General features: G+C 51.3%; 1 protein-coding gene and 1 long non-coding RNA gene across 2 annotated transcripts; both read right to left on the bottom strand.

Annotated features, from left to right (window-relative positions):
• Positions 1 to 498: 498 nt before the first annotated feature.
• Fbxl19 (F-box and leucine rich repeat protein 19) lies at positions 499 to 21,117 on the bottom strand. Its single transcript, XM_013347963.2, has 11 exons — positions 21,048 to 21,117; positions 19,696 to 19,896; positions 18,201 to 18,344; positions 18,009 to 18,095; positions 17,712 to 17,930; positions 17,175 to 17,207; positions 15,347 to 15,858; positions 7,005 to 7,168; positions 6,751 to 6,912; positions 2,079 to 2,297; positions 499 to 1,978 (listed from the first exon to the last, which is right to left on the bottom strand). Exons 2-11 carry the CDS (start codon positions 19,870 to 19,872, stop codon positions 1,800 to 1,802), a joined length of 1,896 nt encoding a protein of 631 aa, XP_013203417.1. The 5' UTR covers positions 19,873 to 19,896; positions 21,048 to 21,117; the 3' UTR covers positions 499 to 1,799.
• An 874-nt stretch (positions 21,118 to 21,991) lies between these two features.
• On the bottom strand, positions 21,992 to 23,998 carry LOC113456508. The gene is made up of 3 exons (XR_003377262.1): positions 23,685 to 23,998; positions 23,393 to 23,535; positions 21,992 to 23,043 (listed from the first exon to the last, which is right to left on the bottom strand). It is a non-coding gene; the product is annotated as an uncharacterized LOC113456508 (long non-coding RNA).
• Between the last annotated feature and the right edge of the window lie 2,081 nt (positions 23,999 to 26,079).

Below are 26,079 nucleotides of genomic sequence, written 5' to 3'. Positions count from 1 at the left end.
CCACGACCCAGGCCACCAAAAATAGCCCAGTGCCTTCGAGTTACCAGGGTGAACGCCCACAGCTTCCGTCTGGGAATTCTCCGACTTCAGACCACCCAAAGTACACCTGGGCAGTCCCAGGTTCCCAAACGTCCAGTCTTTCCTTCCACGGGCATCTCAGGGAAGCGAGCCCCTTCCGTCTTCCTAACCCACCAGACTCTACACCGCAGACAGACACAGGAAGTCAGCGGCCCCGGCTAGAAGATTTTGAGTTTTATAGCAAACCATATTGTACAGACTTGGGGGTTCAGGGGGGTCCAGCCCGGCTGGGTACCCCACTTGCCCCTTGCCGGGGTGCATCCTCCCCTCCCTCAAGCTGCCCCATCGTCAAGCCTTTCTCCAACCCCAGGCCCCCCTCCCTCCTGCCTTTGGTCCGCCCAGCCCCCGCCCCCAACCCGCGCACCTTCCTGTTACCTGAGGTATGTGGATAGATTCCCCTCCCCCCACCCCCATGTGGTACAATCCAGTTCCCCCTGGCCTAAGTTGAATGGGACCTGGACCCGACTCCTCCCTCAGGCTCTTGAGACCCCACCCCCACACTGAAAGAAGAAAAGGGGTGGAGAGAGGGGAGGTGCCAAGGGTCTGTTACTAAGTTCCCACAGCAACTAAGAGGGACCAGTTCCAGTCTTAGCACTGATTTCCGGAGGTGTCCATTGGCTGCTATTTCCACGGCAACCAGGAATGGCAGTTCCCTGGGCAAATGGGACACAGTTTCCATGACGATGAAAGAATGGGAAGAGCCAAACTGGAGAAGTCCCATCTTGCCCATCTTTAAGCTGAAATCCCCCACCCCAACTCAGGTCGGAGGGGTGGAGCTGTTCAAGACAGTAAAGCAAGAGAGCTGGGGGTGGGAAGTCCAAACTGGGTACCCACTAGCTCAGTCTTGGTCAAGCCGGTCCCCTCACGTCACACTCCCCCAGGTCCGAGGTTCCCCCGGTTCAAGTAACACTTCAGTACAGATGAATGTTCAAGTATTGTGTAGAGAGCCAGGCAGGGGTCTGGGCTACCCCTCGCCACTCCCCTGGGCCATGAGCAGAACAACAGGTAGGCCCATGGCCCCTACTCCTTGCAATAGCTGCCATTTTCAGTGACGTTCAAGGAGTCCGGGCGAGGAAAAGAACTAAAATCTGGGTGGAAGGAAGGGGCGAGGGGTAACCCCACAGAGAGGGTACTATCCCCCTATCTGCTCCTCTCCCAGGCCCATGTCCTGGCATTTCCTGGCTTCTAGAGCCCCCTATCCGATACCTGGATCCTCAATTGCTCCTCTGGTTCCCCTTTTTGGCCCCCCATCCCACCCAACTGGTCTTTGTTCCATGAACCGTTGTTGGTCTGCTTTCTGCCCTCCCCACACCTATTCTTCACCTCCCCAGCCCCCTGGCTCCCAGTATCCTGTGTGCAAGATACCATTTACCAAGATACCAAGATACCTCATTCTTCCCTACTTGCGCCTTCACGGCCCCCCCACCATCCCTCTGGCTCAGCACCTCCCCAGTACCCCTTGACCCACTCTCCCAAGGGGACGGACAATGAAGCAGGTGGAAAGGAGAGATGGGAAGCAAAGACCCCCAGAGATATCAGTGCAGGTGGGAGAGAAGGGGAAGGCTGGCTCAAGTCCCTGGGCAGGAATCCCAAGTCATTAAACTTAGCGGAGAGCCAAGTCATGAAGAAAAATAACCTGGCCTCCCAACAGGGGGTGAAATGAAGGCGCCAGGTCCAGGCGCTCGTGTGGAGTCCTGGGGGAAGGGAATACAGGCACCCAACTAGCTGTCCTTGAGAAGTAGCTTCTCTTCTGGGCAGCGAAAGGGGCCAGGGGGTCCAGCAGCTGCCAACCGGGCACAAGCTTCAGGTGAGAGCTGGCGGCAGGAGCGTAGGTCCAGGCGGCGAAGACGTGGGCAGCGACGGAACAGTGGAAGGCAGTGGTCCGTGAGGCGGTGGCATCCTGGGATAAGGTGGTACCGCTGAGACTAGGGTCGGTAGTAGGCAATACACAGGGAACCCACACCACCAGGCAAGCAAGGCATACAGGGGATCCCACTTACCAGCGAGATTGAGGTGCACCAGTGTCTCTCGGAGAGGGGAAGTGGGAGCCGTGAGGAGGTGGACACTTGGGTCCCCGACATGGGCGCAGTGACTCAAATCCAGGGCACTGAGCTGGGGAGCATGGCGCAGCAGGAGCCTCAGGGAGGCATCAGTGAGCTCCAGGCCAGCTAGGCGAAGTTCTGCCACTCCCTGCAGTCGACCTCGGCTCTCCGTTTGCCCTGGGCAGACAAAGTAGAATTTAGTACCCAAGGTTCCTCCTGCCCTGGCCATTACCCTCATGCTCTCCACTGTCTGCCCCACACCTGCCCCCAGCATGAGCCGCCCCCCTGCTGCTCTGCGTGACCTGCTCTTCCCAACACCCATAGCACCCAACGTCAGATGACCGCTGCTCCTATCTCCCCAGGGAGCCTCCCGTGAGAGCTAAGTCTTAACATTCCTCTCATGACCCCCACCCCAGTATCTGATGCACTGAATACATTTTTTTCCTCAGGGATCTTTTTCTCCCTACATAAAAATGTCAGTTCCAAAAAAGCAAGAACTTTTGCCCACTGCTCTGTCCCCAGTAGGATGCTCAGCAACTTTATAATAATCCAACCAACAGCACCCCGCCACTCGCCCCATGACCAGTGAGGTCAGATTCTGGCTCAACAACAGTCGCGCTTCAACTCCTCTCGTTTCTTCTCCACCAGGAACCAGGTCTGAGGGCAGACATCCTCCCACACCCTTGCTGTGTTTCACTCTGGCTGGCCGGACCTCCCTGGCCTCAAGCTAGCAAGATTCTGCCGCCTCTACCTCCCGGATGCTACTATGCCTGATTTACTTTCTGGTATCAAGGAACCATTCTCAAACACAAAAGGGATAATATTGCTCTCTCCTCTACTCGAAATCTTCTTGGAGGTATGTGCTGGTTAGGTTTTTTTGTTTTTATCTTTGTCAGCTTGACACAAGCTAGAATCATCTTCAAAGAGAGACTGTCAACTGAAGAATGGCCTCCATGCAAGTCTGTGTGGTGTGTTCCTATGAATGGCTGATGTGGAAGGACCCAGTTGGCTGTGGGCGACACCACCTGGGCAAGTAGACCTGGGTATAACAGATGCAAGCTGAGCAAGCCATGGAGAGCAAGCCAGTAAGCAGTATACTTCTAGGGGCTCTGCTTTAGTTTCTGCCGTGAATTTCCTACTCTGACTTTATAATGAAAAGAAATGAACCCTTTCCTCTTCAAGTTCCTTTAGTCATGATGTTTTATCACAGCGATAGGAAACTAAGTAGGACAGGATAACTTCCTGATAGAACACTGATTCCTATCTTTGCTTCCGCTTTGAACCTAACTCTATTACCGCACTCAGAAGCTACATTCCAAAAATGGCTCTGTCTACAAACCCTGATGAAATGACCTATGCTCAAAAGACTGCAGGCCACTGCAGAATGAGTCCAGAGGCCCCCTGTTCTTCTGTCTCCAGGGGAGAGGTCAGTGTTCTCCCACTCCACACGGCTGCAGGTCTAGCATGAGGTCCAAGATTTCAGGTTTACTTTTCTTTCAAATTCTCTTGTGGTAACACTGCTGGGCCTGAAACTACACTCTAAGAAGTCAAGCCCTGGTCAGGCGGTGGTGGCACAGGCCTTTAGTCCCAGCACTGGGGAGGCAGAGGCAGGCAGATCTCTGTGAGTTCAAGGCTAGCCTGGTCTACAGAAAGAGTTCCAGAGCAGGTTCCAAAACTACAGAGAAACCTTGTCTCAAAAAACAAACCAAAACCAAACAAACAAATAAAGAAGCCAAGCCTTGGGACTTCAGAGATGGCTCAGTGGTTAGGCATACACACTCTTCTTCCAGAGGACCTGAATTCAATTCCTAGCACCCACATCAGAAGGCTCCCAGCCACCTGTATCTGAAGCTCTGGGGGCACCTGACACCTTGACCTATATGAGCATCTGCACTCATGTGCATATACCCATCAACAGATATATACATATAATTTTAAAGAAGAAAAATGAAAAAGCTTTAAAAAGGAAGCCAAGTCCCTATTTTGATCACCTCTATCACCAGGTGAGAACCGTAGGGCTCGGATCACAACATCACCTGTCCAAGAGCACATGCTTAAGAAGTCACACGGCCAGGACCCTGATCACAAGGCCATCACCTGCCAGGCACCAGCCTGACTCTGAGAAAAACATCATATGTCATAGACTAACAAGGCAAGTTTCCAAAACTGTCCTGTGGCATCTGCACACTGCTGAAAATTGTGTGTGTGTGTGTGGGGGGGGTAATCAGGGTCAAACCTACAGCCTCATGTACGCTAGGTGAACATTCTCCACTAAGCAGTGTGTGTGTGGGGGGGGGGGGAGTCAGGGTCGAACCTACAGCCTCATGCACACTAGGTGAACGTTCTCCGATAAGCAGTGTCCTTATTTACTTTCTAAGACCACTTTCTAAGCTGCCTAGGCTTGCCCTGAATTCCTGATACTCCTGCCTCAAATTCCTGAGTAGCTCAAATCACAGGAATGGACTACTAGGCTTCAGTTAGAATTATTACTCTTTATTTAAAATTTATTTTTAAGATAGAATCTTAATTTTAGCTTAGGCTGGCTTCAAGGGTACATTATTCCCTGCTTCTGTCTCAGAAGCTAGGACTACAAGGTGGGCCACCACACCCAGCCTGGCTTAAAGCTGTCAGAAAATGACTAACAATACGAAAAGGATATCTTTTGTTGTTGCTGTGTTGTTTTTCAGACAGGGTTTCTCCATGTAGCCTCACTGGAACTCACTCTATAGATCAGGCTGGCTTGTCTCTGCCTCCCGATTGCTGGGATTAAAGGTATGTACCACCACTGTTCAGCTAAATGGTTTAATAAATGTATGGGTATTTTGCTTGCAGGTATGCTATCTGTGTACAGTGCCGAAGGAAGTCAGAAAAGGGTACTAGATGCCCTGGGACTTGAGTCACAGATGGTTGTGAGCGACTATGTGGGTACCAGGATTCAAAGTTCCTGTGGAAAAGCAGTCACCGAGCCACCTCTTCAGCCCCTAAAAGTGACATTTCAGTATAGATCAGAGGTTTTTTTTTTGTTTTTTTTTTTTTTTTTGTGAAAACCCACGCTTACTTTACCCTGACAATGAATGGCAACATCAAGGCTGTTGGTGCCACTAAGGTCTGGCACCCAAACATTGCTTCCATTACTTCCTCTGTGGGCATTCAACTCGGCAAGCCCTGAGTTCTCCCCTCCAAATAGCTCACAGCCTAGAGGAGGAACACATTTACAGACTGGCCACAGGCCAAGTCCGCCAGAGGGAAGAAAGGTCATTTAGAACTTGTGGGGAAAAGGGCAGGGCCCATTAGTGTATGTCATAGAAGTGAGCCTTTAGCTAAGACAGCTCCTGAAATGGAAGAAATGATCAGAAAAAGAAGGAAGACGAAGAGTAAAGAATCTGGGTTCCAGGCTGGAAAGATGGCTCAGAGGTTCAGAGCACTCACTGGCTGCTCTTTCAGAGGTCCTGAGTTCAATTCCCTGCAACCTCATGATGGCTCACAACTATCTGTAATGAGATTTGGTACTCTCTTCTGGTTGCAGGAATACATGCAGACAAAACACTGTATACATAAGTAAGTAAATCTTAAAAAAAAAAAAGGAATTTAGGTTCCATTGAAGACCCAGCCTGCCCTGCTCTGCTGAGAGTCAATAGAAAGAACCTGTGTGTGCTGAAACCTCTTCCCCATGAATTCATGGCTTCAGAGATGTAAAATGTAAAACAAAACAAAGTGTCATGTCTTCTCCTCTAAAGAATTTTGAAAAGACGCTGTTAATTAGATGAAGAACAAAGTGTCATGTCTTCTCCTCTAAAGAATTTTGAAAAGATACTGTTAATTAGATGAAGAACGGTCCGGCATAAGAGGTGAAGATGACAGGGGAAGGAAAAGGCCCCAGGATTGGAGAGAACTTGGCCAGGCTGAAGTAGCCAACATACAGGGATGGTATGAGGCAGGAGATCAGTTGAGCCAGCCCTCAGCTACCACAGTGAAAAATACTGGTTTTATTCAAGGATGGTGATCCACGTGTATGAACCCAGTACTCAGGGGCAGACTATCACAGGTCCAGGCCAGTCTAGGCTGGCCTCAAAACCTGTCTCAAAACCAAAAACCAAGAAATGGTCAAGTGTGGTGGCTCACACTAATTCCATCATGGGAGACAGAAGCAAGCTGGTCCCTTGTGAGTTTGAGGCCAGCCTGGTCTACATAATAAGACACTGTGTAAAACCACAGTAACAACAAAAGCTGTAAGCTCAATGGTAGAGTGATGGCTTAACATGCACAGGGTGTTGTGTGCCCTAGGCATGGAAAACAAAAAAGTGGTCTTTATTCAGAGCGAGAGAAAACAAGTTAGAGCATGGGACCGCTGGGTGGTCTTCTTGGCTCTGGTAGGAAGAGTACTGGGGCGGGAGGATGTCTGAGCACCACTACTCTCATTGGGCCTTTCCTTCCCTGTGCTTTTGAGACTCAGCTCCTGGCACACAGCAGCATCTCGAGGGAATGAAAATGGGAAGACAGGCCTTCCTATTCAAAGTCCTCTTTTCTTCCATTCCTGTGCTAAGGCTTGGCATGTCACAAGGGCCTTCAGAGCTACCCTCCCCCTCCACTTTACCTAAGCCATCTACAAAGGAACACGTGCTGGTCAGACCTGGTTTAGTGTCTGGTGGAGGCAGCAGCAGCTCACGAAGCTGGGAGTCTTTGACATCTTCAATCCAACGGAGATCCAAGAGCCGCAATGCCGGCAGTGGGGCTGAGCCCAGGGCAGAGACGGAAAGCCAGGAGCACCCAGAAAGCACCAACTCTTGCAGGCCTAGGAACAAGGTCAGGAAGCAGGTGCTGGAACTCCATGGGGCATCCTGCTTTGTGCTCACCCCATCCTGACTCACCACCAGCCCTCCCTACCTTGCAGTCGGTTCAGAAGCCACATGAGCTGCTTTTTGGAGACACCTGTCCAGCTGAGGTCCAGAGCTCGGGGCTGGCGGCGGACAACCCCACTAAGCATGGGTGGGGTCAGCGACTTCCTCCTGCTTAGGTCCATCCTAGGCCACAGACGCTTGTCATAGCACCTGCCAGCCACAGGGAGGAGACAGAGTCCTCAGCCACAATTCTCAAGGAACCCACAATGTCAACACTCACCAGAGCTAGTCCCATGGATGACAAGAATCTTCTGGCTCCAGCCAAAGGACTGGACTTAGGACCCCACCTCATTGCTAACTGGAAGCAAGACCCTGGGCAAGTCCACTCCTCTCCCTGAGTTAGGAAGACTTCAGTTACAAACGGAAGATAGTGATTCAGGCTGCTTGCAGGGCTGAGATCAAATGAAGTAATTACAGTTCATGGACCTTACAACCTATAAAGTGCTTGCCAGATAGCTACAAATTCCATACACATTATTTGATGTAATTAATGCCAAAGGGATCTGAGAGCAGCCCCCAGACTCTACCTCTGGGCTCCTTGACTTCTCTCCCTAAGTTATGATAGCTCACAGGAACTTGGCAGCTTACTCTGTCTGGACTTACAGCCCCGATATTTTCCGTCTGTTGGATTATGGAGTTTGCATCACTAGGATGTCAAGGCATAGATTTGGCCTTTTTCACCTCTGGACCCTAGCATCCAACGCACTAAAGGCAGGTGTGAAGTCCAGGTTAGTTACTGCACGTGTTGACATCAAGCCAGGCTGCCACTACATGCGCTCCTGCAACAACTCATCTGCCATTCTGCATTTATTCACTATTTACGGAAGGCCTAGTGGGTCCCAGGCACTGGGAAACAAACGCAAACACACAGACTCCAAAGGCAAACAAGTCCGACTCCAGCATTCCAAAGATTCGACAAGTCCACCACACAGCGAATGGAAGGCTCGCCAATTAAGTAACCTTCCCCAGCTCTCCTGAAGCTCCTCCACGAGACTCCACTGTCTTCTGTAGTATTCAAAGGCAAGCCAGGGAATTCCCACTGAACTAGATATGCAGGCAGAGCCGCAGGCTGGGGATGAGCACTGGGAGCCTTAGGCTGGAAGAGGGATTACTATGTCCTTGATCTATCTTGCTATCTGTCTATTTCTGTGTATAACATGGGTTTACCTTTTTAGGTTTGTTTGAGAAAGGATATCACACTGTAGCCCAGGCTGGTCTGAACTCACTTTGTAGCCCAAACTGGTTTGGAACCCACTAGTCTAGGCTACTTTAGAATTTGAGGTGGGCCAGGCATGATGGCGCATGCCTTTAAACACTCAGGAGGTATAGGCCGGTGGACCTCTGTGAGTTTGGTCTATATAATGAGTTCCAGGACAGACAGGGCTTTGTAGAGAGACCCTGCCTCCAAAAACAAAAGCGGTGGCATACACCTTTAATCCCAGCACTCAGGAGGCAGAAGTAGGTGGATCTGTGAGTTCGAGGCCAGCCTGGTCTACAGAGTCAGTTCCAAAACAGCCAGAATATAAAGAAACCCTGTCTTGAAAAACAAAAACAAAACCAACCAATGTTGTGCTGGGAGTAGAGATGCATGCCTGCAATTCTAGCACTTAAGGTAGGAGACAAGACTCAGGAATTCAAGGCTGGCCTCAGCTAAACGAGACCCTGTCTTAAACAAAACAAAAAACAGACAACAGTGGTTCACAGAAATGTGTAACTTAAAATAGACACAAAGGCTATAGCTGCTTGGTCAGTAAAATGCTCGCCACGCAAGCCGGGTGACCTGCTGAGTTCTGTCCCCAGAACCCACGTGAAGGTGCAGAGAGCTGACTTCAGTCATCCTCTAAAACCACACCTCTTCCCAAATAAGAAAACATTTAAAGGCCAGTGGGACATTGTCACCAACCAGTGACTCAGAAGGTGAAAATGCTGGTGACAGGCCTGATGACAGAATTTGGGTCCCAGCATGCCACCTCGTCTACTTCACCCACCTCCAGCCCCTCAAGAGACAGACAGACACACACACCAAATACACACACACACCAACAGATAAATAAATAGAATGAAAAAGTCAGTAAAGAAATGAAATTTAAATAAATACAATGAAAACTATTACATTCCAGTCAGGAATTGCTATGACTGTAAAGTACTTAAAAAAAACTATAGCCAGTTAGCAGGTGTTGAAAGATGCAGCGGCACCCAACAGACTTCCTTTGGAAAACCCAACCGATTTAGTTTTGCTTTACTTAAAGGGTCAGATAACTGGGCACAAAGCACATGCTGGTAGCCCTAGCTGCTCAGGAGGCTGAGGCAGGAGGATCACTCAGCTAAGGAGTTTGCGGTCACACTGAGCAGTGGAGCCAGAGCCTGACTCAAAATAAAAACAGAAAACAAAACCTTGCCAGCACTCCACAGCAACTGCATTTCAGCAAAGGTTCCAGTCGGTCCTCCACCTCCCAGTCTTTCCTCTCCTCCCCGGCCTCAGCCACTAAGCACACCCCTCCAGTTCAAAGAAGAAACCAACAGCACATCCATCTTCTAGCCAGCCTCTTCCCCTGCTGCTCTGCCCTCCTGCTACACCAGAAGCCTTGAGTCCTAGCTCAACAGCTCCTCTCCTTGAAGGCCTCCTGGACTGACAATACTTGGAAAGAAAATCCCAATTTGAGGGTACTCAGAGGTCCCCAGTTTTGGTTCTGTATTATATTCCACAAAAGCCAGCCAGCTACGGCCAGCATACTCTGGCACCTTCTTTGTTGCTAGAAAGCCAACTCTCCCAGGCCCTTCAAGGCTCAACTCTGAACTTTAGGAAGTCTCTTGGCTGGAGTCAACTCATCCCCCTGCAGTAAGGCCCAGGACACCGAGACTAGACCTCAGTGTGGCAGCCAACAACTGCTGAGGTCCTATTGATAGGAGTATCCACTGGGGAAGACCAAGATGGTCTCAGCCCAGAGACCAGGAGCAGGGAACATCCCGTAAAAACAATGCTGGAGCTGAGGCTGTGAAGAAATATTCTCACTCCAGAAAGGGAAAGGTGGACAAAGGCAGGACGACACGGCAGCTCTGGAAAACTCCAGAATGAAGAAAATTCCCCCTAACATAATGGTGCTGCTGACTACAGGCCTGACAGCAGGTGTTTATTCAAGGATTACTATGTATCACGTTCTGTTCTTTGCACTACGCATCTAAGTCCACACCATCCCTGGGAGATGATTATCACCCCCTTTGTTCGGTTAAGAAAAATAAGTCCCAGAGAGGTTAATAAATGTACTCCAGAGCCAGAAAGAGGGCTTAGCAGTAAAAAGCACCTCCCGCTCTTGCAGAGGACCTGGGTTTGGTTCTCAGAATCCACATGGCAGCTTACAACTGCCTGAAGCTCTGGTTCCAGGGGATCCAACACGCTCACGCACGCCTTTAGTGCATATAAACGCACACAAGCACACACATACACATAAATAAATGAAAAACAAAACCTCGTTCAAGGACTCACAGGTATTAAGTGGATGGAGCCTGGATCCTGAATGGAAAAAGTCAGGATGGAGGCCACCAAGGAAGCCAGGGTGGCAGTAGGGAAGTCACAGGCACAGAACCAGAGGTGAATTGTTTAAGCTGGGGAGGGCTAAACCCCGGGCCTTCCACCTCCACACTTGGGGAGACCTCTCTGGGCCTCTATTTCCCAAGCCATAAAATGGGGTAAGAGTTTTGACTTCAAAGGCTTGTTACAGCAGCAAAGGGAGCAGCACAGGAAGGGTTCCCTGGGGCCCGGCACATGTCCAGTGGAACTGCGGACTGGTTGGAGGTGACAGAGAACCATAGATGTCTTTCAAGCTGGGGAGGTGACACTGAGAAAAGTGACACTTAAGAGAGGAGTGACACTTAAGAGACACACACGTTCTATTTCTTTCTCCTTTTCTTCTTCGAGACAGGGTTTCTCTGTGTAGCTCTGGCTGTCCTGGAACTCACTTTGTAGACCAGGCTGGCCTCGAACTTAGAGATCCACCTGCTTCTGCCTCCTGAGTTCTGGGATTATGAGATTAAAGGTGTGTGCCACCAGCGCTCAGCTGAGGACTCTTGAATAGGTAAGCATGGATAGCCCTGTTTTGACTCCAGCCCAGCCCACACTCCCCTGTCCTCCACTGCAGTTTCAAACTTCATCTTGCAGAAGGTCCTGGGGATAGTGCTGGGCCAGCCCCGAGCGCTCTCTCAGAGGACACAAGCCACAGCTAGCTTTCCCTTTCTAAAAGCTTTCTGGGATTCCTAAACTCCACTGTCCTCCAGTCTCCCACCAGCCAGCCTTGACCACGAGCCAGTCCTTCCTACTTCCTTCTCTGCCCACGTCCTTGAAAACTGCAATGTCTACCTGGTACATCAACACCTCCTCCACAACTCCCCTGCCCGCCCCTTTGCTTCCCAGTTCTAAATAATCAAAGCCACCAGACAGGAAAGCCTGCAACTGCCTGCTCTCCCGCTTACAACCCTCTCCAGCTACACCCTCTCTACCTCTTCCCACACCCATTCTTCCTTTATGCTCATTCACTCCGTGCTGCCTTAGCAGCTAGGGAATGCCAGACACCTTCTGGGAAACCAGGGGCTAAGCAGGATCACTAGACCAAGTCCCTCACTTGAAGCTAATGGCAGACTCTGGCTTTGGCTCTTCCGCCTCTAAGCACAGTCAGGAATAGCAAGGTTTTGTGTGTGTGTGTGTGTGTGTGTGTGTGTGTGTGTGTGTGTGTGTATGGATGGAGACATCCAGATCTTTTGCATATTAGGCAAGCAGTCCACTAGCCCTCCACTAGCCCTTCTGATAGCAAAGCCAATTGTCACCTTTGGTCACGGATCTCCTGTGACCTCCCATTAACACCCACCACTGCTCGGCATCCCTTCCTTCCTGGGTCTCCCTTTCTGTAGGACCCACCTTGATCTCCCAAATTCTTGGGTTGTTTTCTCTAGCTCACACTCATGTCCCGCCTCTTGCTCCCTATCACAGCAGATCTCAACCTGTGGGCTGAGACCCTTTCGCAGGGGTTGCTTAAGACCACTGGAAAACAGATATTTACATTGTTTCATAACAGTAGCAAACCTACAGTTACAAAGTAGCAGCAGACATAATTTTATGGTTGGGGGTCTGCAGCATCAGGAAGGTGGAGAACACACTGCTCTATCTAAACTCTCACGGCAGCGCCAGACCTTACTTCCTCAGCAGTGGCCTCTGACTGGTTCACAAGTTTTTCAACCAAAGAGATCAAATCTGAGTTCACTCTCCACTGAGATACCAAGCTTCAGGAATCCCACTGCCTCCTGCCCAGGCTTCTGGGTCACACTGAGTTGGCACTCACAATGGCGTCTTCACAGCCAATGAGTCAGCACGTCCAAGCCGCTCTTCTGCAGTATGAAGGCTTGATCCAGGACCGCGATAAATGAGCGCTCTACCCTAAGTCACAACTCCACACTGCTGTCCTCTGCTAGAGCCATGCTTGCTCTTAACTCAGGAGCCATCTCTCCAGCTGCTCCCCCACCCCCCTTGTTTTTCTGACACAGGGTCTCTTCCCAGAACCAGGGCTTGTTGATCAGGTTATGCTGGCTGGCCAGGAAGCCCCAGGAATTCTCTTGTCTCATGCTGGCCTTTTACATGGGTTCTGGGGATGGAACTTTGGTCTTCACAACAAGTACTTTACTAACTGAACTATCTCCCCAGTCCCCACCCTTTCCTCCCCCCCCTCCCCCTCTCTTAAACGTAGGCTGTTCTGGAACTCACTGGGTAAACCAAGCTTGCCTCAAGTTACAGAGATCTACCTGCCTCTGCCTCCCGAGGAGTGCCCCACCACACTCGGCTTTTCTAGTCTTTTTATCTTGAGAAATGTCTGATAAATTGCCAAGGCTGGCCTGGACATTAGTCTTTCTGCCTCAATCACCCAAGCAGTGAAATTACAGACCTGCACCCCCAAGCCCAGGTGCCATTCCTTCTCACTTAGGTCAGGCATGTTGGTGCAATACAGAGGCAGGAGGATTCTGAATTGACGACAAAACTGTCTCCTCACCTCTTCCCCAAAGTCTCAATCTGTACCCCTCTCCCTACTGCTCCTGCTTCAGAGCAGAGATCTGGCAGAGCTTCCTGATAAGGCCCCCACTGTGGTCCCCACAGGCCTCTGCTCTGTCCTTACAGGTTTTTCTCACCTGAAGGCACCATTTGCTAAGGCTCAGTCCCCTCAGGCACTCTGCTGAGCGGTCTGCAGGAACCGCCTCATTAAGTCCCACAAGGTAAGCAGGACTTGGCTTCTGTATCTGAGGTTCCGCATTTAAGGAGTCAACCACCCACAGATGGAAACATTCAAAACAGAAATTGCTTACGTACTGAAGGAGACGTGTTTTGTTATTCCCTAAACAACACAGTAAAGTAACTATCTATATATTATTCGCTTTGTATTAGATACTGTAAGTCATCCAGAGATTGACTAGACTATATACAAAGAGGGAGCTGTTTGGATTTTGGTATCCTGAATCACAAGGGCATCTTGGAGCTGATCCTTCTTGGGACCTGAGCTCCAACTACGTTAAAATATACTTCCCAGACTACAAGTGAGAAATAGAGGCCATAAGAGATATAAGTCACCATGGACAAAAGCCATGGGCTAGGCTGCAGGGCCCAAGATGGGAAACACTATGACCTCAATGGCCTCCCTGCTTTTGTCCATTTCCAGCCACAGGTCTCTTTATGGATCCCATGTCAGCATAGATTCAGTCAAAAAGGCACGGACAAGCAAGTACCACCCCAGTAACTACATCTCAGAGGGTGTGGGTACCTTCAGCAACGCCTGTGTCTGCCTGTATGCAGTCTATGGACTCTTCCCGAACACTGTTTTTTTTTTTTTTTTTTTTTTTTTTTTTTGGGGGGGGGGGAATGTTGAGACAGGGTTTCTCTGTGTATCCCTGGCTGTCCTGGAATTCAACTCTATAGACTAGGCTGGCCTCAAACGCACAGAATTCACCTACCTCTGCTCCCCGAATGCTGCGACTAAGGGCGTATGCCGCCACCACCCAGTTATCCTGGTTTTATACAAAAAAGTGAAGAAAACGACGCCAGGCCTGGTGGTGCAGACTGGTAATCCTAGCTACTTGGGAGTAAAAGGATCATAAGGCCAGTCTATGCAGTTTGGAGAGCTCGTCTCAAAAATAAAAAGCAAGATGGCTCAGCATATAATTTGGTGGTGGGAGGACTGACCTATGCGCCAGTCCCTGGGTTCAATTCCTGCTGCAGAGAAAGGAGGGAAGATAAAAACAGAAAACAGGCAGGCATGAGGAAGTTAAAGAACTAGCCCGAGGGCATAAACTCAGGGGAGCAAACAGTCGACCAGAGACATTTGCCTCCGGCTCTTGCATACCAGCCTCTCTGGCTCCACAGACACCAGAAGGCAAAGTCCTAGCTCTCCAGATCCTGCCCCAAAGGAAGAGGGTGGGATTTTTAATTTCGCCCCTAATTTAACTTACAAGCCTCAGTGAGCCTCAACCCGCATGGTGCTGCCAGGCCACGCTTTTTATTTTTTTTAAGACAAAGTATTATTATGTAGCCAAGACTGGCCTCCAACTCAGGCTCCTCCTGCCTCAGCCTCCCAGGGCTGGAGATGCAACATTGTTGAAGCCCCGACAAGAATCCCAGTCCTGGGAAAAAGTTTGAACTTACTTTGTAAAACATCTCTTGAACATCAATCTATACAGCCTTTTTGTACTGTGCTGGGGATATGGAGATAAAAATCAATATTCAGTATGTGTCCCCACCCCCAGAAACTGATAATAAATAATGAAAGCTTGTCCACTTGCCAAAGGTCTCTTTGTGCTCTATTAGGGAACAGCACACTGTGGGAGCCTGACAGAGGAGGAAGCTTGTTGGGAGAGGGTCAGAAGGGGGGGCCAGGTTTTGGAGGATGGGGTGGGGGGGCTCAAGAGGGAAGGGATGGGCTGGTTCAAGAGGCCCAAGTGTGGCTGCTTTAGAAGGCAAGGGCTACCTTAGTAAAGCTGGGACCAAATTAAACTGTTCTCAGGAGACGGATCTCAAATCGTGAGAAGTGGACACCTCTGGACACCACACTTGCACATACTAACTCTCAACGTATGTAAAAGCTAAAGGGAAACAGTTGGAGTCACAGGGTCCAGATTCACACTCCGGGCTCCACTATCTCTTCTCCACTAAGTCACTGGGGGAGGGTTAAGGGAGCTCAGTCCCGGTGAAAGGGTCACATTACAACAAACACCAAGGAAGGCCAAGATTCAGAGAGAATCAGACACCCAGTAAGCAAGACCCGCGGCAGCAAAGGAACTCAGGCCTGCCTGGACACTCACCAGCGGCTCCAAGTCCGGCAGACTCGCATGCAGACACACAGCTCTCGGGGTCCCAGGTGCTGGAAGACACGAAGCCAGGCAGCCCGAGGCAGGGGGTGGTCGGATCCAGCAGCCAAAGGCAGAGTGTCAGGCTCGGGACTTCGAGGAGGGGGGCGTACCACATGCCGCTCTAATTGTGGAGGCCGTGGTGGTGGAGCAGGACCCAGGGGCCAGCTGAGTAGTGGTCCCCCACTGCCAGGGCGTATAGCTCGCCGACCCCCACGGTTCTCCTTTTCTCCGGAGCTACCCCGGGCTGGCCTCCGCCCGTTCCGGGCCTCCCCCGGAGCTTCATCCTCACTCAGCGAGGTACCAGATGAGTCTGAGTCAGAATCCGAGTCCGAGGAGGAAGAGGAGGTATCGGGCACCCGCTCCAGCAGCTGGCACATTCTCTTAAAACGCTCCAGTTTCTCCCTCTGTGGTGATGGGGATGGCGCTGCGGGTCCCTCAGTCGAGGCCATAGGTGGCTTTGGTTTCTGCAGAGAGACAGGTTAGGCTGTACAAGGGCCCAGAATGATTCTCCCAACCACTCACCCAGAAGGAGTCACCAGAGGATAAGGAGCCTGGGAGACAGCCCTGAGTTCCTAATTGTTCCTAAACAGTCCCTCTCTGGACTTCAGTTTCCTTATCTACAGTGGGGATTCAAAGTCCAGGCAGCCTGGTGGGTTAGTCAATTGCACATGAACCTCCCAGAGGAGACCCTGTGTGGAGTGTGCTGGCTTGCCTTCCCATTCTGTGACATGGAAAGTCCTGCTGCACCATCTACAACACAGAACAGCTAGACTAGACAAGCCCACACGTGGGACAAACAGTAATTCTTTCTTAGTGTAGAGTCTCCTTGCTCTCTGAGTCAGGTCCTCACGGTGACCTAATATAGAGACGACTTATACTACTCCTTTTAGACAGGAGGAAACGGAATGAGGCTCAAAAAGACTAAGTAGCCGAGCAGTGGTGGCAAGCACCTTTAATCCCAGCACTCAGGAGGCAGAGGTAGGTGGATCTCTGTAAACTCAAGGCCAGCCTGGTCTACAGAGGGAGTTCCAGGACAGGCTCCAAAGCAACAGAGAAACCCTGTCTCGAACCTCCCCGGCACATAAGACCTTAAGTGACTTGTCCATGGTTACAAACTGATGTTTGGTAGAGGATCTGGACAGTCAGGCAGAACCTTGTGTTCAGATTACCAGAGCAGAGTAGTATCAGAATTTTAGCTTTGCCGTGTGACCTTAGGCCCATCTTTTAACTTCTCCGGGCCCCATTACTTTTATTTGTATTTATCTAGTGCTGAGGGATGGGAGAAGAGGCAAGGTAAGTAACTGTCTTCATCTCACAAATTAGAAAACTCATTTGTTAGCCTAGAGAAGCTAACAAATTGCCAAGACCATATAAAGAATCAGTGATCTGATAGAAATATAAATTCAGTTCTTTACACTTAGGCTTAGAAAACTGAGAAAAGTGGGTCAGATGCCAGTCCAGTGGCTGCTGAAAACCAGGGGTTCCTATGACCTGGACCCTGTCTATTTTCCCACCACCTCTTTCCAGGGGTCCGTAGGGACCATGTGGGGTTCGGGCAAGAGAAAGTGAGCAGGAAGGGACAGATCTTAGTCTCCTACGGAGAGTGGGGCAAGGAAGGGTGGGAGGGGGAAGGAGGAGGTCCCCGGCACACCTCCCAGTTCTCGGGAGGGAGCCCAGGGTGGCAGGATGAGAATGCCTGGCTCGGATTCAGAACCCTGGGGGGCAGAAGGCCGGGGCTGCCTGGGTCCGCTCCTCGGAGGAGGCAGGCATCTCCACCCACCTTCTTCAAGTGCCTCTCTCGGCCTCCTTTCACCTACCAGGGCAAGGAGATAGACACGGGGAAGAAAGAAACTCCATTAGAAACCATTACTGACTACCAAACTAAGGTCCACGACCTCTTCTTGGACCACAAATCCCAGAAGCCCCCATCCCAGGAAGACTGCTCAGCACACTAACCTTGTAATCAGTGTGTTGGCTTACTGAGCATGCTCCTCAGCTCCTTTCTTCCCCCTCAGGCTCTTTCGGGCCCTTCCCTCCGCCTCTGTAGTAGTTTGAGCATGCTCTGTAGCTCCTCCCTAATCCTGCAGGTCTCTCAGATTCCTGGCCTGTACCAGTTACCCCTCACTTGCGTTTCTTCTTCATAGTGAACATGTTCCACCCACAGCTCCCACTACAACTCCCAAACATCTCTGGGGGAACCCACAAAGCCTCGCTTCCTGGTCAATCAGGGCCTGGCTCCAGAACCAAAGCACATGCCAGACTAAGACTACAGCTCCTAGAATCCCATGTGCTGGACAGACCTCACCCTTCCGCTCACCTTTTTCCTTGGGGTTGGGGGCTCATTCCCCGCCTCCCTCTCCTTCCGTTTGGGGGGCCCAGGCACATCATCAGCGGGAGGGCCAGCAGGTAAAGGTCCCTTTCTTCTGGGCACGGGTGGTGGTGGTGGTGGCTCCTCTGTCAGCTTCCATCCACCCCCTAGGTTTGCGCCTTCCTCACCATTGTCAGCCCTACGGCGCCCTGGCCCCTCACCTGCATCCTGGAAGGTGTAAGCTGGGGATGAGGCCCCACCTAGCTCCCGATCCCCCACCTGCCCTTATCCCAGCCCCTGCTTTACCTTGCTTGTCCGTCCTTCCTGGGTACATCGGGGGCACTCCCAGCAGTTGGGAATTTCTGAATTGATAACACCCTCAGCCTTTCCCATCTGTAGGCAAGAGATCAAACAATGAACAGAAGGTGCCAATATACGCCCAGATATACTGGCCTACCTCTTTTCTCCCCATAGTTCAGCCCACCCCAGAGTTATCACCTTCAGGCAGCCAGGGTGGACGATCTCATTGCAAATTGTACACTCCATGAGGCTCAAAGCAAATTTCTCTTCCTCTCCCTCCACTGTATCCTCCTTTCCTGCCTCCCCACACAAGAGGCATACAGCTGTGTGTGGGAGCACGGGCTGTTGGGAAAGAGGAGGCATCAGAGACCCCCAAAACCAAGCCACAGGGTAAATTTTCTTCGGTGTCAGCTGTAGGTAGGTTCAGATCCTGCAGCCAAATCCTTAACTTGGTCCTATTGCCAGGATGACCTTTAGCATCTTTAATATGAAGTGAGGGAATCTTTCCTTTGTAGCTCATTGTAAAAAACAAGACAAAGCATGAGGGGGTTGGAGACATAGCTACTGCCATTATTGGAATTTTCAGCACAGGAGCCAGACCAAATGTGATCCTGAAACTTAACTGGCCTGGAGCAGAAGAGGCCACAGGCAAATGACGATGCTGGGAATGGGTTACAGAAAACAGAACTGTAGCCTGGGGGTAATTCTAAGGTTGTTCAGTGGGCAGTCCAAAGAGTGATCTGGAGCCCACAGTGAGACCAGATCAGGAATGAAGGGGAAAAGGCGGCAGTCTCTAGACAATGTAACTTCAGGGCGGACATTGGGAACATTGAGGCCTATCAGGGATGCTGAAGGCGGAGGATCCAGATCAAGGAAGAAGGATGAGAAAGTGGGGCAAAGGCTTGGGGGACAAAGGAAGAAAAGGGTGAGAGTGCAAGCCGGAAGGAGAGGCTGGACCAGGAAGAGAAGGAGCAGGGATGTGTGCCGAGGATGAAGCCTGTTCTCGTGGCTCCTGAGGTACGGCCATTCTGGTGCCCAGGGCTGCTTCAAAGGTGAGGGAGGCATGGAAGACACCACGTTTCCCAGATAACTGCTGTGTCGTGGGCCTTTCAATAGGGCATTCACAGCACACTACGGTCTAATCTGTACAACTGGGCAAAAGAAACATTTTACAGAGAAGGTACTTGAAGTTCAGTGATTTGCTCAAGGTCACAAGAAGGGGGTCCTGGCCTCAAGTTCAAGAAACTTGTGGTGTGTGAAAGAGGCCAGACAAAGGCAAGAGCTATTCTCTGGCGGTAGAGATGGGTTCCTCTTGCACAGATACCCAGGCAGGGGTTTATAGCAGGGGTTTATAGCAGGGGTTCAGCTTTCTATAGACCTGAGGCAGATTCTTCCGGGTACCTCACTTTGTGAAAAAGACAAAATCAGACATTTAAATAAATTGGTGAAGGAAGACAGGAAGTGGCTGAATGAGCAAATGGCGCCTCTAAGGTACATTCAGGGATGCAGCCCAGTAGACCCCCTCTGGGTCTATACCTGGGCTCCAAGATACCAGGAATGGGGGGCAAGACTCACCGTGTGTACTGTACATCCCGGGGGGCAGTCACCAGACACCCCAAGAGTACTCGGACCAATACTACTAATGGTGCTCTGGGGTTCGAGGTACCTGGCACGGGGTGGGGGCAGTACTCACCGCAGTGCACTGCCGAAGCAGGCACGACTGCTTCATGCGCCCGGGCCCCCCAAACTTCTTCATGTCTCGGCAGAAGTGGCAATCCCCGCACTCAGTTCGCACACAGGCCCGGCAGCGACGGCAGCGGGTTCGGCGTCGGCGCGCTCCGGCCCCCGGCCCCCGGCTGCTCGACGACATTGGGGGCGTCAGCAACGCCGAGGGCTGTGGGCAGATGAGGGTAAGGTCAGACAGGCCCGCTTAAGCTGGCCTGAGAGAATCCTGGACGCAAGCTCCCTGCACTTCTGGAGGGGCAGAGCTTCTATTTCTACCCTCCAAGAAGGTCAGCCCTCTAGTGCGTGTCCTGAGCAGAGGGCCACTCCCACTCCTCAGGACCTCCCTCCTCTAACATTCCCTTGGCCTTACTATTCCCAAGCCCTGGAAGGAGACTCACTGGGGCCCCTCCTCTAACCTCCCAAGCCCAGGTTCCCGGAAAAGGCTTTCCGTCTGCAGCATGACCTCAGGGAGCTTCCAACTCATACCTGTTAGCCACACATCCCATGCTGTCACAGATTTACCTCCAGATGGCAGGGGGCAAAGACCACACTTTTCTTTATCCCTCTCCTTTCTCCTTCTCATGGGTCCCAGTCATTCAAACCTTTCAAATCTCGGTACTCTAACGAGATTCTCTCCATTTCTAATGACCCACTGTGTTCTCAACTTCCCAGGGCTGGCACCCCAAGATGCTTAAGTGACCCTTCTCAGCCAGCACAGAAAGCCTTCTGCTCCAAGATATCCAAGAGGATCCCCTCAAGCAGCCTGGGTAATCTCCCGGGTTCCCTGGGATTCTACGAGCCAGCCTAACATCTCAACAAAATTCAAGGTGGGTTCGGTTTTAGATACCCCCCCCACTACCCCACATCTTACCAGGCTGCTTTTCATCCCTAATTGTCTGGAATCCCTGGGGCTCTCCTGCCCATGGAAACCAGATCCTCTGAAATCCCACATGGACTCTGCAAGCCTGGAGGGGTCTCTTCCCAACCAGTCTTAGACCTGCTTCCCCCAGGCTTCTCCCTTTCCAAGGACTTCCAGACCATCCACAGGGTATGGGGCCCTCCAGCACTCCAGGGGAGGGGCCTAGAGGGCGGCGATGGGAGGCGGGGGATGGAGGGGGAGGTCTGCAAGGGGCAGCAGGGTCGGGGAAGGAAGGCCAGTTCCCTAGGGTTGGGAGGTTATAAGGAAGGAGGTTGGAGAAGAGTTTGGAGCAAAGGGAGGGTGAGGCTGGGGGCGGGGAAGGCAGGGAGAGGCCAGGCTGAGGATGAATGGGAGTGGGAGCTGCCCAGGTCTGGGGGTGAGGAGGAGCCGCATGAACCCACCTCACACGTGTCCCGGGAGCCATCTCTCCCTTCTCGGCAGCTCCCGGCGGGTCGGCGGCCATCGGCGGCGGGGGGGCCGGGCGGCGCGGGGCGCGGAACGCTCAGAACGCCGGGGTCCACGGCCCCCCGAGGGCGCTCGGCCCCTCCCTCCGGCGGAGGCCGGGACAGCAGCGAGTGGAGATGGGGAGCGCCGGGGGCGAGGCCCTCCCACGGACTGCGGCGCGGCCCTTCCAGGGGGAGGTCCTGCTCTGGGGGGCTCAGTCCCTCAGCCCCCCCAGGCCAACGGGGGCTCCTCGGGCGCAGGGTGCTCAGCTTCTGCCCGGGCCCCACTCAGTCCCGGGTACGAGTCTCAGCTCCCCACCCCCACCTCTCCCCAAGCCCCCGACCCTTAACTGGCCCCTTCCCAGCTCCAACTGACCAGGGGTCCAGGGACAGACCCGGGGCCCCCCACCGTTTCCGGGGTTCAAACCCCGCCCACCGCCGGTTCCCGGGGAGGGGGGGGTCGCTGCAACCTGCCCCCCTCCCCTGGGTCCGCCCCTGTACTGCGGCCCCCTGACCTACAGAGACAGGGCACGCAGAGGGGGGGTGAAGGAAGCTGCTCCGGCCCCGCCCCCCCAGCTTGCGCGCGCCCCCGCCTTCCCCCCTTCAAACGCGCGACCCTCAAGATATAGGGATTTAAATAAAATTTGAATAAATCCTCTCCTAAAATGGGAGGGTGTAAGGAAAGGATGAGGCAGAGGCAGAAAAGGGGTGGGGGCAGTTGGGGTGTCTCAGCACCCCTAGTCCCCTAGCCTCGCGCTGCTTCGGCCCCAGGCCCTGGTCGCCGCTCTCATCCCTCCTCAGCTCCTTCCTCCTTCCTCCTCTCCTCCCTCTCCCCTCCCTTCTTCCCACCTCCTCCTTTTTACTCCCTCCTTCTCCCAAAGGAACCCCGCCCCCTTCTCCCTCCTTCCTCCACCAGCTCTACTTTCCAGGACAAGCACGTGCAAAGCACGACGGGAGATGTAGTCCTGTAAATTCTGGCGCTATCGTGGGAAAAATGGGATACTGGGGCCAGCCGGCACTACAACTAAGATGGCGAAAGGCATGCCATGCTGGGAGCCGAGCATGGCGGGAATTATAGTCCAGTTGACCAGAGACTCCCCGTAGCAGGACATAGAGAAGGAGCGGGAACGATGACTACAAACAAGATGGCCTTTTCTCCCGACCCGACCTCCTTTCCAGGCACTCACACGCCCTCTGGTCCACAACCCTCCGCGTGTGTGGTACCTGACGGGAGTCGCAGTCCATCTGCTGCCTTCCCGCTGCCATTTCTACTCGTCAGGAACAATGGAAAGGTGAAAAGGAACAAGGACTACAAGCAAGATGGCGAACGAGGGGCGTACACCTAATAAATCGGTTTTTATGAAGTGGGATGGGAATAGTAGTTTTCTAGCCTTCCTGTATTCCTTAAGAGTGCCAGAACCAGGAGGATAAAGAGACTACCATAAAGATGGCAGGCTACCTAACCTTTCCTGGTCGCTTCATTCTACCACTTGGAGCGCCTCGCCTGCCTGAACTATCAAAATCCCGCACTCGGCAGTGCAAAGCCAGCCGGGAATTGTAGTCGTCCCCGCTCCCCTCTTTTATCTTCTGTCGAGACAATGGAAGCGAGAGGGGCGGGGACTACCGCAAAGATGGCGGGTGTAGGAGCAGACGATGCTATGGGACTTGTAGTCCAACCGCTAAGGCTAGTCTCTGCGGATAAGTAGGAAAGGACTGCTGTAGAGATGGGCAACCTAGTCACTTTCCCTCGGTGCCAGTACCTGCTGGGGTATGAAGTCTCTTCTTTAGCTGTACAGAGAAAAGACTCTAGCTGTTGAAATATGTATCACCGTGAACACGCCAAATTGCAAGCGAACGGAAACGGAAAGTCTATTTCCTTCTGGCTTTCTTTTCCAAAGGCTTGCAGGGAAATGTAGTCTCAGGCTTTCATTCTCCCGTGGAGAATTGATGTCACCTGTGAGAATCAGTGCGGGTGATAGAGAAACATCGGGGTGATCAGGGAGTCTAGAATGTCGGCCTTCTCGGATAGTGAGGATTTCATGTTTTAAAAGAAAGCAACCGTAACCAATATTGTTGCACCAAGGGAGGCGTGGTTCTCGCCGGAAAGTACACCCACGCTGTTGTCCCTTAGAAGCCTGGGCTTCTCACACACGATGCTCCTTCTCCCAGACCTTTGCAAATCAATACCTTACACGTCAGACGGACCAAAGGAAGAAGGCTTTGGAATGTACAAAATCTCGTTCCTGCCTTAGGAAGTCAACAAACCACAGTTTTTACCCGAAAGGGGGTATGATAATACTCACCTCCAAGCAGAGTTAGCGTTAAAAGTGTTCAAGAAAGTAACCAGCTCTGGTACGGAGCATGTGACGGTACTTATTTTTTCGAGGCCCCTTCCATCCCCGTCGTTTAGGAAGCCCAGGAATCCATCATGCCGGACAGTTAGCTTCTGTGGGAAGAAAACTGACGAGTAGATTACCCCCATCTTAATCCCCACCCCTCTCCTGTCCTCGGCTGGGTCTTCCCACCATCTCTACTCAGCACTGTTCCCAGGGGGCGCCCTCTCTCCTTTTAATAGAGGACGCGCAGCACACTGACCAAATTTCCTCAACCCGAACTGGTAGCGTTTGTGTGCTGTAAAGCCTCGTCTTTTCAGCCTGGGAGCCTCCTCTGAACTCTCAACTGCCAATGGGTCTGCTTTATGCCATCCTGATCTTCCTCCTGCGCCCTGGAAAATTCGCTACGACGAACCCACGCCAGTCCCACCGCTTCCTTGTCTCCTCCGACTTTTCCAGTCCTGCTGAAGACTTGGTGGGTGTGGTTTTTCTGGCTGGGAAGTTAACTCTGGCCAAAACTGAGTGAAGTAGCAGTTAGCCAGGACTACTAGCCTTAGGGTAAAAAGGCTCCTTGAAGCTCACGCTTTGCTCACTGTTCCCTAGGAAGTGTCCGTCCTAAATCCACTCTGCTTTTACTTCCGCTGGCAAGGACTGCTGTCTGGTATTTTTCTAGTCCACACAGGCTGCAAAGTTGCACTTTTTCACCATCCCGCGTCTCTATCCCGCTGTTTATCCTTCGAGTTCCTACTAAAATCCCACTGCCCCAATAAAGTCTTCCAGTAATTCCCAAATGAGATTTCATTTATTGTCCTTTCCACTAACTTGTAAACTGAATCCACCTCACAGGTTTTGTTTGGTTTTGCTGTGCTAGGAATCAAAGCAGGGATCATCGGTGCGAGGCAAGCATTCTACCACAAGCTACATCTCATTTCTGCCTCAAATACTGCTAAATGCTTTCAGCGTCTCATTTGATCCTCTGAGAATCCTGTAATAGTCGAACCTGGCAGCCCGTACCTTTAATCTCAGCACTCCTGAGGTAGAGGAAGGCAGATTTCAGAGTTTGAGTCCAGCTTGGTCTACAGAGTGAGTTCCAGGACAGTCAGGGCTACACAGAGAAACCCTGTCTCAAAAAAACAAGAAAAAGGCCGGGCGGTGGTGGCGCACACCTTTAATCCCAGCACTCGGAAGGCAGAGGCAGGCAGATCTCTGTGAGTTCGAGGCCAGCCTGGTCTACAAGAGCTAGTTCCAGGACAGGAACCAAAAAGCTACGGAGAAACCCTGTCTCGAAAAATCAAAAAAAGGGCTGGAGAGATGGCTCAGTGGTTAAGAGCACTGCCTGCTCTTCCAAAGGTCCTGAGTTCAATTCCCAGCAACCACATGGTGGCTCACAACCATCTGTAATGAGATCTGGTGCCCTCTTCTGGCCTGCAGGAATGCATACAGGCAGAACACTGTATACTTAATAAATAAATAAATCTTTAAAAAAAAAAAAGAAAAATCAAAAAAAAAAAAAAAAAAACAAGAAAAAGAATCTTCTAAGAACTCTTATGGGTGTGGTAGTGCAAACCTGATCTCCCAGTATTGGGGAGATTGAAATAAGAGGATCTCACATTCAAAACCAGCCCTTGCTACATATGAAGACATTGTCTCAAAAATAAACAATGTGAGTTATGGGGCTCAAACCTTTAGTTCCAGCACTGCCGAGGTGGAAACAGGAGAATCAAAAGTTCAAGGCCATCCTAAACAGCCTGAGACTCTTACTTAAAACAAAACCACTAAGTGAGAATCCCACTTTATAGATGGAAGCCGAGGTTCTCAATGTTGGAAATAAGCTCAGAGTCACAAGGAAAGGCAAACCTTGTTGTTTTCACTCTTTACTCTTCAAGGACCCGCCACCCAGTCCCCAAATAAATACAGAGTCTTATTATTACTTATAAATGCAGGATCTTAGCTTGGCTTGGCTTATTTTTAACCAGCTTTTCTTAAATTATCCCATCTACCTTTTTTCCTCCGAGCTTTTTTTTTTTAAAGATTTATTTATTTATTTATTTATTTATACAGTATCCTGCCTGTAGGCCAGAAGAGGGCACCAGATCTCATTATAGGTGGTTGTGAGCCACCACGTGGTTGCTGGGAATTGAACTCAGGACCTCTGGAAGAGCAGTCAGTGCTCTTATCCTCTGAGCCATCTCTCCAGCTCCTCTTTCTCTATTTCTGAATACCTTACTTTCACTCTTACTTCGTGGCTGGCTGGGTGACTGGCCCCTAATGCCCTTCTCCCCTTCCTCTCTTGCTTTTTGATCCCTGCTTCCTCTTACTCTCTCTTTTTCTCCTTCTGTCTATTCTCCCTACCCACAAGCCTTTTCTATCCTTGCTCCTTCCTGCCTTGCTATTGACCGTTCAGCTCTTTATTAGATCAATCATGTACAAATGCAACATCAAAGAATGCAACATGGGCTGGAGAGATGGCTCAGAGGTTAAACGCACTGGCTGCTTTTTCAGAGGTCCTAAGTTCAATTCCTAGCAACCACATGGTGATGTACAACTATCTATAATGAGATCTGGTGCCCTCTTCTGGTGTGCAGGCATTCATACCAGCAGAACACTGTATACGTAATAAATGAAAAAATTAAAAAAAAGAATGCAACACATCTTTG

This window comes from Microtus ochrogaster, chromosome 8, assembly GCF_000317375.1.
Source record: "Microtus ochrogaster isolate Prairie Vole_2 chromosome 8, MicOch1.0, whole genome shotgun sequence".
In the NCBI taxonomy this organism is placed as follows: domain Eukaryota; kingdom Metazoa; phylum Chordata; class Mammalia; order Rodentia; family Cricetidae; genus Microtus; species Microtus ochrogaster.
The sequence above is the reverse complement of the archived record's forward strand: the minus strand, read 5'-3'. Positions and strand labels throughout refer to the sequence as shown.

Coding starts and splice junctions, on each gene's coding strand:
- Fbxl19 (XM_013347963.2), bottom strand. CDS start 19,872: ATGTCGTCGAGCAGCCGGGGGCCGGGGGCCGGAGCGCGCCGACGCCGA. Junction 18,345..19,695: donor TGCTTCGGCAGTGCACTGCG/GTGAGTACTGCC, acceptor CTTTCCCAACAG/CCCGTGCTCCCACACACAGC. Junction 7,169..15,346: donor TGCCGGACTTGGAGCCGCTG/GTGAGTGTCCAG, acceptor TGTGGCTGGCAG/GTGCTATGACAAGCGTCTGT.